Source organism: Pterocles gutturalis, unplaced genomic scaffold (assembly GCF_000699245.1).
Source record: "Pterocles gutturalis isolate BGI_N339 unplaced genomic scaffold, ASM69924v1 scaffold6135, whole genome shotgun sequence".
In the NCBI taxonomy this organism is placed as follows: Eukaryota; Metazoa; Chordata; class Aves; order Pterocliformes; family Pteroclidae; genus Pterocles; species Pterocles gutturalis.
In genome coordinates, this window is record NW_010143259.1 from 46,065 (window position 1) to 59,898 (window position 13,834).

At 35.8% G+C, this 13,834-nt stretch overlaps 1 protein-coding gene across 1 annotated transcript in view; it reads right to left on the reverse strand.

Moving 5' to 3' along the window:
- LOC104469913 (collagen alpha-1(XI) chain) overlaps positions 1 to 13,834 on the reverse strand; it is a gene marked incomplete at its 5' end in the record, with an annotated part of 74,911 nt that overhangs the window by 20,679 nt on the left and 40,398 nt on the right. The window contains 7 exons of the mRNA XM_010084654.1: positions 380 to 433; positions 706 to 759; positions 946 to 1,053; positions 1,550 to 1,603; positions 9,479 to 9,532; positions 9,619 to 9,672; positions 10,608 to 10,661. Coding sequence (XP_010082956.1) covers positions 380 to 433; positions 706 to 759; positions 946 to 1,053; positions 1,550 to 1,603; positions 9,479 to 9,532; positions 9,619 to 9,672; positions 10,608 to 10,661 — 432 coding nt within the window. The remainder of the gene's footprint in view (positions 1 to 379; positions 434 to 705; positions 760 to 945; positions 1,054 to 1,549; positions 1,604 to 9,478; positions 9,533 to 9,618; positions 9,673 to 10,607; positions 10,662 to 13,834) is intronic.

The following is a 13,834-nucleotide window of genomic DNA, read 5'->3' on the forward strand; positions in this document are numbered from 1 at the left end:
TCTTAAAGCAGAACCATCAAGATTTTACTTCATTTCATCAGGTCAGCTAATGAAGATTATTTGCTTGCAGCATTCCTTTCTCATGCTAGGAGCTGCTCTATTTTTAGTGCTTCTTAGCAGCTCCAGCACAAATCCTTAACACATCATTTTTTTATGCTCCTAAAAGAAATTGAGCTCTTGCTTACGATTGTGACTATAATATGGGCAGTTCTATCTTGGCACGGAAATAAATATATATTTTTCAGTATAATAAAAAAAGCATCCATTTAGAAAATATTTTTAAGAGTATGAATTTATATAAACCACTAATTCAGTAAAAGATACTTTCTTAGCATAGAAGAGAACATGCAGCTGAAATAAAATGACAGAAACAACTCACAGGTTGACCAGGATCACCATCTTCACCCTTCTCTCCACCAACACCATCTTGACCCTACAGAATTCACAGTAATACAAACAAAATAAAAAATTAATTAAGTATCTTAGTTTCATGTATGAATATAAGAGCACTATTTTTCTATTTTCTTCTAGTTTTCTAAACTTTTTAAAGATTTCTAAACCTTTTTTAAGCCAAGAAATATATGAACAGAAAAGCAACAGATCTTACAGGCAAGACCTCATCCCCAGACAAGGAGGAAGCAGGGTTAACTAGAGTTTAGTGCAAACCAAGACTAGGACCTAAAACTGTTTTTGAAGTATACTTACAGCTGGACCAGGTTCCCCAGGGGGACCAGGATCTCCAGGAAAACCAACTGGGCCCTAGATAAATCAGGAAAAAAAACAAGGAATGTGTCATCCATTGACAAACAGGTAGCAATCATCACAAATATTTTATGAAGCATATAATGAATTTAGTCCAAATGCAGACAATTACATACAGTTCTATATGTAGCACAACTTCAGTGCTTCACAGTACTTTGTGTTAAAATTATTGAGTTCACTTACTGGGTTACCCTTAGGCCCATCATCACCTGGAGGTCCTTTAGCACCTGGTGGTCCAGCTGCTCCAGGTGGGCCAGCCTCACCTTTTTCTCCCCTTTCACCTTTTGGACCCTGTAGAAAACATATGAACACAAAAATGTTATATGGAAATTGAATGGCTAAAAAAAGGATTACAATGGCAAAACTGTTTTTCAGACCTGGGCAATGTTACTCCTCAATAAATGCTGGCATGTGAACAGGAAATTAGGACCTCAGACTCAGATTGGAAAACCTGTGAATCCCAGTTCGAGTGCCAACAGCTGCACCAAGTTTGCATCAATGAACTGTCTTCAGAGAGGAAAACATGCATGTCAAAGTTAATACTTTTGGAAGAAAAAATAGGTACTCTTTTAGAAAATCTTCATCTTTGTCTTCTAGCTGTTACTACAAGATGTGGCTGTAATTACATGGAAACAGATTGCATTTTAAGGTGTAAGTTCTTCACTGAAAAGTTAAAGGAAACACACACAAATACACAATCTGATTAAATGCTTTCTAAAGTAAGCACTACAAATACCTTAGTTCACCATAATAAAGGTTAATAATAAGACAAAACCAAAATACTCACAGATGTTCCAGATTCTCCAGGAGGCCCAGGGTTACCAGCTTCTCCAGGTTCACCCTGTAAGTATGTGAGCATAAATTGATGAGTCATTAAAGATAATATTTATTTGAATTGACTTCTGGCTGCCCAGGGAAGTGGTGGAGTCACCATCCCTGGAGGTGTTCAAGAAACGTGTAGATGTGATGCTTAGGGACATGGTTTAGTGAGTTAGATGGTGTTGGGTTGGACTTGATGATCCTTGAGGTCTTTTCCAACCTTAATCATTCTATGATTCTATGTTATTACATATTCTTCTCATGCTTATTCATATGAACAGCTTACAAGAACTGTCTTTTATTGGGTCTACCTAAAGGTGGTTGAGTTTTGCAGAACTCGAATCTGAAATTTTAGAGAGAATACATCAAACTAAGCTTTTTGTGAGCCAGGGAGACTAACCTTCCCTTTGGGCTTTGGAAGATCTTTGTCTTTATTATCCCATATATCACAAATTTCCTGTGTGTCATCTTTCTCTCTACTCACAGAAAAGCCAAATAAGTATATTGACTGTGCATGGTTTTTTTTCCTATGGAAGATATATTTTGCCTGGAAGCAAGTTTCTACAAACAAAATAATAAAATTTGGGAATGGATGCCAATGGAGTGAAGATATAATTGTTATAGCTAGAATAGAAAACAGCTAGAATATAGAAACAGAACAGCTAGAATAGAAAATCACATAAAGAAAAACACAAAGATAAAATAATAGCATAACAGTTAGTAAAACTTTCACCACAGGCCACAAAGGTGTACGCCTTTTTGTATTCACTGGTAATGAAAATTGTATGGTAAAGCAGATGGCTTTGAGGATGACACCATATGAAGAAAATCTGTGCAAGTCAAGTATTATACACTATTAAGTGAATGTACACAGTATTAGCTTAAAAACTGTCTTTGCAAGTGTTCATTTTAAAGTTTAGTGATGACATTATTTTCTAGCTCAGTGGTCTGATAAATAAACCTTTACAAAGAACTACTCTGTTAGTAGAACGTTTAGCTATTAGCATCACAGCACACAAATCTGTGAAAGGATAACAAAATCTGCTTTGTGATTGTCATGGAGTGCTGAGATAAGAACTATATATTTTTAATCCAAAGGATTTCTCAATGTAACTGCTAATTGGGGAATTTTTTTTTCCCCTGTATATATTATTTTTCAAGACCAAATGAACTTTGCCAATAATTATGCCTTTAAACAAGAGTACTTCAGTGCTGAAAATGCATTTCACCCAATCCTCTCTACTGAACTGAAACACAGATTTGGAATAAATTTTTGTATCCTTCATATCCAGCACACTCCTCTTCATTCTATGACAATTCAATTAATACAACATGCATGTCTGTCATTTCCACATAGACAGTATAAAAATATAAATCATAAAATATGAATATTAAACAAATCTTAGTGTGTAGATACTGAACTTTTTTTTCATAGAAGCTAATGGCAGCATGAGGACCTCACTGGAACCAGAATTTGTCCCAATGTAAATATTATATTAGATAAATGGAAGAAGATCTGAGTACCCAACTGAATTCCAGAATAGGATAATTAAAAGATAAACACAATTTTAGGAGCAATATTAGAACATTCTTTAGAAAGAGCACTTTTAAAGGGTGAATTTGCCTTTAGATACTGTGGTATGTTTTATTAGACATAAATTTTCAGTGATCTTAAAAATTAATGATCCCTTTTAGTGCTTTAATATCCATTTGCTTCTGTGATACAGCATTCATTATTTAAAAAAATACTATACTTCAGGTCAATAAGCATTAAGTATGTTTTCTAGGAAAATTCATAATCTTAATTTCCTTATCCTCTGCACGGGGTTTACTGAATCTGCAGCATCAAATTAGATTTATGTAGCAACAGAGAATGAGATCTGGAATTAGCAAACAAATTGACGCTATTCAAGTTAGTAGATGTATTATATCTATCAGAGTCCACAATATAGATCCTTTCAACAGGTGTCCCCATTGCAGGACTAACTGAGTGACATAAGCATGCTAATTGTGTCTTGCCTGACAAGCACCTGTGACAGTTTAATACCCTTCTAAGCTTCTCAGAGAGTAAGATCTTTTTCTGCCTTTTTGCCAAATGATGTAATTTATGATGATTCACATTTGATTTGTAATCCACTCTTTACCCTTCCCATTGGCAAACACATCTTGATTTTATGATATCATGCAACAAAAGAAAAGATGGGCTTTCTCTGGCATATTCACCTCTACTTGGGGACAACGGGGGTACATTGTGCTCCTGGGATTTCAGGGGACTCTGCTATGGCACATATGCTGAAATTGGTAGATGCAGGCAGCCTGTATGAGCTCTGTGCATAGTAACTCCCCAGTAAGCAGCAGTGTGGAGGATAGCAAAATTGAAAGGGCTAGAAAACCTCAATATGTTCCCCTTAAAGGGCATCTGTGAAAGATGAGACCAGTTAAAGTTTCATCTCACATTAATACTTTTAAATCGTTGCTCTATTAAAAAATGTGACTCTTCACTGTATGCCATCCTTGCTTCTTCTGACACTGATTTTTACATTCCAAATATTAGGTACTGCAAAAGATTGTCCTTGTTTTAGACAGCTCTTAAGGGAGTTAAACAATGTTATGATAGAGAAGTTTTGAGCTGATAAAATTTAGAGTGCATATTTATAGCTACTAAAAACTGTGTAATCTGTAGGTTAATGTTTGCCCTTATCTTTCTTTGCATTTTTGGTAAGGATGATATTACTTCAGAATGCCATACACCTTCTCCATGGGAAATACCTCATGTTCTTCTGGGAAATAGATTTTATGACCTCATAACAGATTTATTCCACCTCTGGAATTTTTCTCCTCTTTTGTTATCAGGTTGTATCTTTTAAAAAAGCTAGTGATGTCTTCCTTAGGCAAAGCCTTCCTCTGACAGAATTTCAACAAGCAAAACCAGACATTCTAAACTACAAAAAGTCATGTCATTTCAGGGACATGTTTAATTCTGAAAACCTCCTTGGATTAAGCAAGCAGAATTATTTTCATCAGGCTAAGGACAGTAGTTTAGAAGTCCTTTGTTTTCCTTATCATGACCAGTTCATGAGAACTGTCCGTACAAAGCACAGAGGGAGTGTGGATGGAAGGGTGATACCTTTTGGTTAAATTCTGGGAGGTGGTAATTTAATTTGTGAAAATGGGAACCAACTTTGCAACTGACTGGGTTGTGAAAAGGATTCAGTTACACTTTTGCTCTTTTTGCCATCCTCACAAAACAGAAAAAAAAAGAAAGAAAAATTGTGACTCTAGAAGACAGTCCCTTTTCACATAGGTATGCATATGTGACTGTGTTATAGATATTATGGCTCTGTGGAGACCTAAATTTAATCAAGAGAAATATTAAAGCTGTGCTATATTTTCTGGGAGGGCTTATGTTTACAGGTGTGCTGGAGAGATGGAGAAGGATGAGAAGAGATCACAGTGAGTGAGTCATGTGAAGTAATTTGTTAGGACAGATATTCAGGTAGCTTAAACTGTCATAGACACATCTTGATTAAGTACCTTAGCAATTGTCTGCACAAAGGTGTGTAGAAAAATGATACGCACACATAAAAATATGTCATGCAAACTTATCAGACATGTTTTTAAACTTAGGGCCAGAATACTCAATTGATTTTATACTCTCACTTCCATCTGCAGTATAAATCAATGACTGATTAAGTATGTAAAATATTGATTTCACTTGTTTACTGTGTTGGACTCCTTATTAATGTGCTATTTTAAAAATTATTTTAAAATGATGTAATAGGAAGGAACATAAACCCAGATGAGTGTAGTGGTTTTCTAACATCAGACTTTTTCATACTGGATAACAGATCTAAATTCCAAGAGGCTACAGAAAGAATGCTTAGGTTCTGCAGACACTAATTTTGCATTACTCCTTGACTCTGTCAGTTTAACACATGTTGTGGAAAGGGGAAAGGGTGGAAGAATGGCACAATACTCAGTGCAGTTGTCACAGATTAGCCTATATTAGAAAGGCAAACTTATTTTATTAGGCTTTGTAGAAGAGAAGTGTGAGGTTAATGCTATTTGTTCTGTTTCCTCTCTGTGTTGTAAATTCTTAGATGTTGCAAAAGAGAAGAGAAGGCTCCAGGGGGACCTTAGAGCAACCTTCTAGTACCTAAAGGGGGCCACAGGAGAGATGGGGAGGGACTCTACATGAGGGAGTGTAGTGATAGGACAAGGGGTAATGGTTATAAGCTGAAAGAGAGCAGATTTAGATTAGCTATCAGGAAGAAATTTTTTCCTGTGAGGGTGGTGCAGCACTGGAACAGGTTGCCCAGAGAAGCTGTGGATGCCCCATCCCTGGAGGTGTTCAAGGCCAGGCTGGATGAGGCTTTGAGCAACCTGGGCTAGTGGAGGGTGTCCCTGCCCATGGCAGAGGGGTTGGAACAAGATGATCTCTAAGGTCCTTTCCAACCCAAACCATTCTATGATTTAAGGCCCAGTTTTAAGTAGTCACGAGCAACTTACTGGGTATTTAGAATATCTGCATATTAGGCCTTTGATATCAAATTAGAGATAAGCATGTGTTGATAAATTTTGCTTTTATGCTTTTTCTTAACTACAAGCACAACAAAGAATAATCCCTGCGTGTAAACTGGATTTAAGTTGTTCTAGTTGAGTGTAAGTCTCAAGACTTCTAGACTACTCCATGGAGGCTGCAGGCATTAATAGTGCAAGGCTACAGGCACTTTTGCACTGAAGATGTCTTTGAACATTTAGGCCTTTGATTGTACAGCAGAGGAAACGACAAGCTAGTTAAAAATGCATGGCACTAAGTGTAACAAAAATGGTTTGTAATTTGCCAGAGGATAAGGGGGCTTTGAAACACCATTATTAATGACAAAATATCTTCTGGTCTAACCATTCAAATATGAAAGTGAACAAATCTATTTCACTCCCCAACAGTGACCGGGAGGACACCAAAATGTTTTTCCACGCTCTACAAACAGGATTGCATTGTATTATCTGTAGTATGGGAAGTGAAATTAAGAAGGAAGGTGTCCTAACTAGGCAAAAAACTGGCATGTACTAAAACCTGCGGAGAAGGAATGTAATTACAAGAAATAAAAACTTCTAAAATAATATACTACGAAGCTTCACTGTGTGAATGCAGAGAATATGAGAAATAACCAAGAGGAAATAAAAATGACAAGGAGTAATAAACAGTCTGAATTTCATGTTCTTGAATTAAATTTGGTGGGCTGATTATCACAAATAGACATTCTAAATCATACAGAGGAGTCACAGGGAGAAACAAAGGAGTAAGGAGTTCAATATAAGTCAATGTTTTTATGAAATTACTGGAATATAATTTGATCATGAAACAGTAAAAATTAAAGATGTGATTGAAACCAATGGCAAAATTCCTATTGACTTCAATGGGCCACAATACTATACAAGGTCTTTTTTTTAAAAAGCAGTGAATACAATGGGTGTTACCCTCGAGGTAGTGTTCTCATAATAAACATTTTTCTCAGTAATCTAATTGTCACAGGAAGAATTTCTCTTCCCACAGTGCCCATTTTTTTTTTCCCTGTATTCTGCTGACATACAGACTGTCTTTGTCCAATAACATTTTTGCCATTTCTACCACCTCTTACATTCAGAAAGGTTTTTGGTACTCTTCCCAGAGAGAAAAACAAATCCTGCAGTTCTTCATGAGGCCAAGCTCTCTTTTAAGTTTGGATGGAGGAACAATGTCACGAACTTGGAAGATTAGAGGGAATATCCCTGTTAATAGTATCATGTTTTGTATGTCTTATGCAATTTTGGGTAAAAAAGATTGAAGACTCAACAATGCCACTGCTATCAAGAGGTGAGTTGATGCTCAGAGAGAGCCACATCCTGAGAAGTAGGGAATGCACTGAAGCACTGTCAGCTTAAGACATGACAGTGCTACCATGAAAAAACTCAGTATAAAGTTAATATTTTCATCTGTTTGGGCTCAATACCCTTTGATCTCAAAAGACAAAGAAGGGAGACCAAGTAGGATATCTTTCCATCAGCCCATATATTATATTACATTATTCTCTTCACTGCATCCCAGAGCACTGATAAGTGACTTATTTGATGGGCATGTAGAAAAAATCATGAAACATCTGAAGATTCTATTAAAAGAATAGTTTGGTCATACTGATAAGAAGTTGGTGATTTCTTTTGACATGGCCCTAATGTAAGTGAAGGGTTATTTAAAGCAAAGACATTTTAGTGAAAAAAACTTCACATATTACCAAAATTTTATGGTAGATGTCAACAATATTGAAGAGCATCATAAGACAGCTTGTGAGATACTGCAGGATGAACTGCAGATTATCATTTTATTATTATTATTAGTGGTACAAATGATCCTGGGAAAATAACGGCAACTTTGTTATCTTGTGAAAAGAAAGAATACCTAAGAAGTCTGTGAAGCAGAATAACATGCTTTTGGACAGTGATCAAGAAGAGGATCATGACAAATATAAGTGTTTTTGATTGACCTGGTACTTGTGTCATTGTTTGTAAATTCATAGATCTGAAGTATTTGTACCTAAAGGTACACTGTGTCAAAGAGAATATGTGGATAAATGAAAGGGAGCAGAAGTTCAGAGGTCTGAAGTGCTGAAGTTCAGTAAGAAGTTCAGTAATGGTGTATGAGGAAGATAAAGGAAAAGGTGCCTGTACATTTAATTATCTGATGGGACAGGAAGAAAAAGGGAAAACTTGGTTCATATTCTGAAAACTTATCAATAAGGTGAGCTTTCTGAAAAACTACCAAAACAACTCCTAGTTATGTCCTTGCTAGGATTCATTGACTTCAGCGTTTCATTGAATACGTATGATATTCTGTGGCAAACATTTAAATACTCAAGAGCAATCTACATAGTTTCTCAAGAAGTTATTTATACAGTGACCTGGAATCTATTTCTATTCTGTTTCCTTCACCTTATACTCCTTTCAAAATCTTCTTTCCAAATCCAAAGTTAAAGAAAAAGTTCATGTTAAATCTGTAGCATTACAGCAGAATGCTTTTAGGCTTACATGCATGATATGGCTGAGGTCATCTAACTTGTTAAAATAAACAAAAATAGAAATTTCAAGGAATCCTTTTTTGAATTTGGTGTTTGCTCAGCATTTTATAATAGTTTACACTGGCAATTCAAATAAATCACACCAAAAAAGCCATTATGTCTATTGCATACAATATCTTTCCTTTAAGAAAAAGGAAGATATATGTGATATGTTATATGGATAATATATGAAACTTTAAAAAAAACCCACCCCATGTAATGGTAGGAAATTTTCTGAATAGAGAACTGAAAATAGCACTGAAAATAATTTTGATGAATGAATGTCAAAATCATCCTCAAACCTTTGACTTTATTGGAACTGTATCTATATGAGGAACAGATACATACTGATCCTTCAGGTCTGCTACAGATATGTTTACTACTGATACCTTAGATAATAGCTTATATTCTTAACGTTCCAGATAGAGGGCTATGTAACATTCTAAGCTACAACAGTATAAAATGAAAAGTACCTAAAGCAAATAATGTTTCTGTAGGCATCAAACTATGTAGTTAAAGAAATAACCATAACCATGCTTTAATCTTTCACCTGAAAAGCACCTTTTCTGCTCCAAAGCTCTTTCCTCTGTTGAATATTTTTGTGATGTAAAACTTGAAATAGAAAGACCAACCGTGGTAAGTCAGACATAGGAGTATAGCTAGATCACTATTAACAATTATTAGGTCAATGAAGGATATTTGGGAACTGTAATATATCTATATAGCTCCGAAGAAAAAACAAAATCTATTTTCATATTCCTATTCCAATGTTTTCTCTTTCTAGGAGGTTATTTATCAACACTCACCTTCTCACCAACACCTCCAACAGAGCCAATTGAGCCTGGGGGGCCTTGAGGACCCTACAATGATAAAAGATGTTAGTTATCCCAAATATAGTGCTTATTACTGAATTACTGAGACAAAAAAAAAATAGGTTAATTCTTACATCAGCTCCATTAGGACCCTGGGGACCTCTTGGACCTGGAGGGCCAGGTGGACCCTATATAAAAGAGACAAATTGATACAGTTACAATCATAAAGAATAAGTCCAGTGGGGCTTTTTTTGGCCAGTGAAAAATAATACACTAAATCTGTAGAGGGCTTTTAATCTTCACAGTGCTACAGAAACAGCAGGGTCAGATTGCTGTCCATGAGTTCACAAGGTCACAGGGGATCCAGGCTACGTTATACAGTAACTGAGCTGGAAATGATCTGATGCTTAGGACTCCTGAGGATTGGTTTCCTGCATTGTATTTTCCCTGCAGGTTACCTGCATACCCATTCCACTGTGCAAAGACCCTGAAGTAGCTTACATGTCTGGTAACAGCCATGTGACACTACTGCACCATGGTGCCTACGGATAGGCAATAATAAAGCATCCAGGCGTGGCATAGGGTATTGGAAGCAAACGGATAACTGTAGGCAGCTTGTATTTCAGTCAGGACCAGCCCAGAAGGCATTGTGCCAGTGGTATAAACAGCTGGAAAATGCAGTCTCAAGATCACCCAGAGGAACAGAGTAAGCATAGCCAAATAGTGTTTACTGTCTTCTGCCCTGCAATTACCTGAAGCCAAGGTACAATGCCCTGAATTTCAGAAAAGCAGCTCCAAACTCTCTGGTGCAGTGGTCTCCCCTTTTTCGCTTTCTTTCCTGAACCTGCTTGCCACTGTCCTTTCTCAGACATACTTAGCATCTGCTTTGCTACCTTCTCTTCAGAGTGTTTTCTTAACTTACATAAAACTTGATATTAAAGATCAGGAAATAGATATGGGAAAGCAAAGTAAATCTCAGAGACAGTTTATGTTACACAAAATGCTTCATACTGGGGCACCAAATTCAGGAGTAGCTTATCAAATTGTGAGTTGCAGAGAAAAGACAATAATACACAGGTGATATTTATAGCCTCCAGAGTGAGCAATGGAGAAGAAGTCTTACCATTGGTCCCACATCACCATTTTCACCCTTTTCACCTGGTGGGCCAGGTAGACCCTAAAACACATGAAAGAGAAAATTAAACTATTAGTAGGGTACCTGGAATTATGAGTTATAAACCAATATGAAACAATATAAATCAGATCAACATGTGAAACTTGGGAACTTGGTGGGGGGGAGGGAACAAGAAAACAAAACTGATTTCCATTAAAATGAAAAAAAAAACACAAAAGGATTTTTTTAATATATTACAGCAAATGTACAGGTACTCCTAGCATGCTTAAACCAGGTGAAGCATAAAATGTTTGAGGAAAAAAACTTTAAGAACACCACCATCATCATCCAAAACCCAAGTAAGCATTTGGATATTTTTAGTTTATGCTATGATACGTACATATGTAAAGAAAGCACAATCAGTGCAGCACAATGAAGCGGTATGCAAAGCTACCTGACTCCTGGAAGCTGTATAACTGCTTTAATAAGGTGTTCAGTGGGGGTAATAAATCCTGATGAGAGGCATTGTGTTGGGTTATACAAACCTGTCCTTAGAAGCAAAGTGTCCAAGTTTGACTAGTAGGAACCACCAAGAGAAGGAAACTGAAGCTGATGCCAACACTGACATCTAGTTTAATGTTACTGCAGCTAGAAGCACTATCACCACTAAGCTGGACATTCCTAAACGTAGGATCAAAGCTTGGCTTCTGTAAAAAGCAGATCCCCTGGATCTGGAGTCAATAGCATGATACTGATTTACACATTAAGATCTGGTTCTAAGTTTCACCCCCTGGGTTCTGCTACTTTCAAAGTATGTATCAAACTACAGCTAGCCAGGATGGAAAGCACAATGCACTAGCTTTGCTACAAAGCTGTACTTAAAAGTATGAAGTATAAACTTAGGCAACACTGTATCCGTTCCTCAGCTGCCCTCCTACTTAGACACAAACTGAACAGTAGAAAGGCTTGCAAAAATTCAGAGATGTACCTTTTCTAAAAGTGATGTATGTCTCTGTTGCCTACTACTGCAAAAACTTGGCTGACCTGTCAGTGCATGGGGTTGTTATGAAAGCCTGTTTACTACTGATCAGCATGAAAAAAGCCAGCTTCAGCTCATGTGATGACACAGTGGTTTTTCTATATAATCCTTGCGTATTTTAAAAAGTCCTAGACTGTATCCTACTAAAATGGAATCCCATAGCTGATAATACTGTCTTCAGTAACATGTATGGATTGCAGTGCATGCTGAGTAGTAGTGCCAGGGTTATAACTGTCAGTTTTATTACCTTCTAACGTTCTTCATGTCTGCTTTTTGTAACCTTGTAATAGTTCAAGAAATGAAATTTGAATTGACTTTAACTTTTTCCTTCACTGGGAGGAGTTTTAAATAACAAATTTGTAGCTAATTCTTCTAAAGAGTGATTAGAGCAGAAGCCTACACTTGGACTAGATGACTAGTGTTTAGAGAGCTGATATTCAGACAGATATATACAGATATATACAGACCTCAAACAAACTAGATCTTCCAGTTGCCAACAGTCCACTCAGTTCTACCTCATGAACATAAAAGACATTTAGCTTAAAAAGCTGAATGTTTTAACCATTATGATTTATGGTCATGATAAACCTAAACAGCTCATTCAACTGCTTGCAGAGGAAGTACTTATAAAACTTTGAAGGCAATTAAACATTTACTTGATATTTCTGTCTTTGAAAAGACTTTCTAAAGCCATTTGGTGAACTCCTATTTCAACACTGAAGAAAATCCCACTGATTTCACTGAATCAATATTTCATGCATTATTGGACGTAGTATTTTGGGAGTGCTTTCAGTTCCTTTTGTCAAGAAGTAATTGAGGTGTTTGCCATTTAATATTTCAAAATCTAAGTAAAATTGCCATAAATTGACTACAAGATAGCCTTGCTAGGCCGATAAGAGTTTTTCAGATTTTCTTTATTTTCAACTCCTTTTTTGTTAGAAACTTCCTTATTTTTAAAAGTACTATCAAAATTAACTAGTAAGGAAATTAACAATTAAGGTAATAAATATTCAGAATTACCAATGTTCACTTTTATGAACAAAAATACTTTTTACTTAATGTCCAATGTAAGTAATATCAGTAGAATTGAACTGATGTGTGTGTGATATAGTTACCATGGAACATTATCTATAAGACAAAGTTGTAACTCCCCAACAGTTCATAATTACCATGATAATTGCATTACTGAATAAAAGAAACTCCTGATTTCTCAATGGTACTTCAATACCATTAGCATATATGGGATCTCGGTCCACAGGCCAACATATTCAAATTAAAAACTTAATTAGAGAAATAAAATTCCTCATTTGAAATATTTCATTTGTGTAAGTCTCAGCCTAATTGATTTTTATATTTACGTAGCTTAGTGCTCATTAAACTTAAAATGTGAAGGCGGACTTTATTGAAAAATATAAATTGAAATAGTATCCTAGATCTGAGAAAAATAACAAGGATAATTTTATTTCATTTCCTTTAAAACAGTAAAAAACTTAACAATTCATAATAAAATTTAGGAAGAATTTTTTTCAGAGTTATTATTTCTAAAAATAAAGATGTTTTCAATTTCAAAAGCAATATGAATCTACACAAGACATATGTATTGGTGCAGTAGTGAACTGTTTATCTTCCATGGAGGTTTGCAATATTTTATAAATTTCATTGTAAGTTTTGTGAACTGCATTTTGTAATAGAATTTTTAAAATGATAGGTGCAGGGTAAGGTTCGGCTCTGTGAAAGAAATGAGTCAGTTCACGCATGGTGGATAGAAAGGAGACATACTGTTTAATATATTCAAACATTATTGCTGTAGTTTTCCATTTTTTTAAAGGAGAGTATATATGATTCACATTGCAGCTTAATGCATGAATTTGAAATAGTTTCAGTGCTCTGTGCTGTAATGTTAATTACATGGAAATGGATCAAAGGTCCTAAATGTCTTGTTCTTTGTTTTGTTATATTTAAGCAAATTAAATTTTTGAAAAAGCAGGATTTATGAACTGTAATTCTCTGGATGCAGCAGTAAGAAGCCAGCATTTTACTGTATGCTTGCTTTGTGTTTTATGACTCATAAAATAACAATTTTAAGAGGAAGAAACATGAAACTATGGGAACCTGCCAGTGATGTCAGCAGTGTATAAGCATCATGGAGCTCTGCTAATCCTTCAGAACAAAAGTAGTATCTGTGATGGTATCAGTG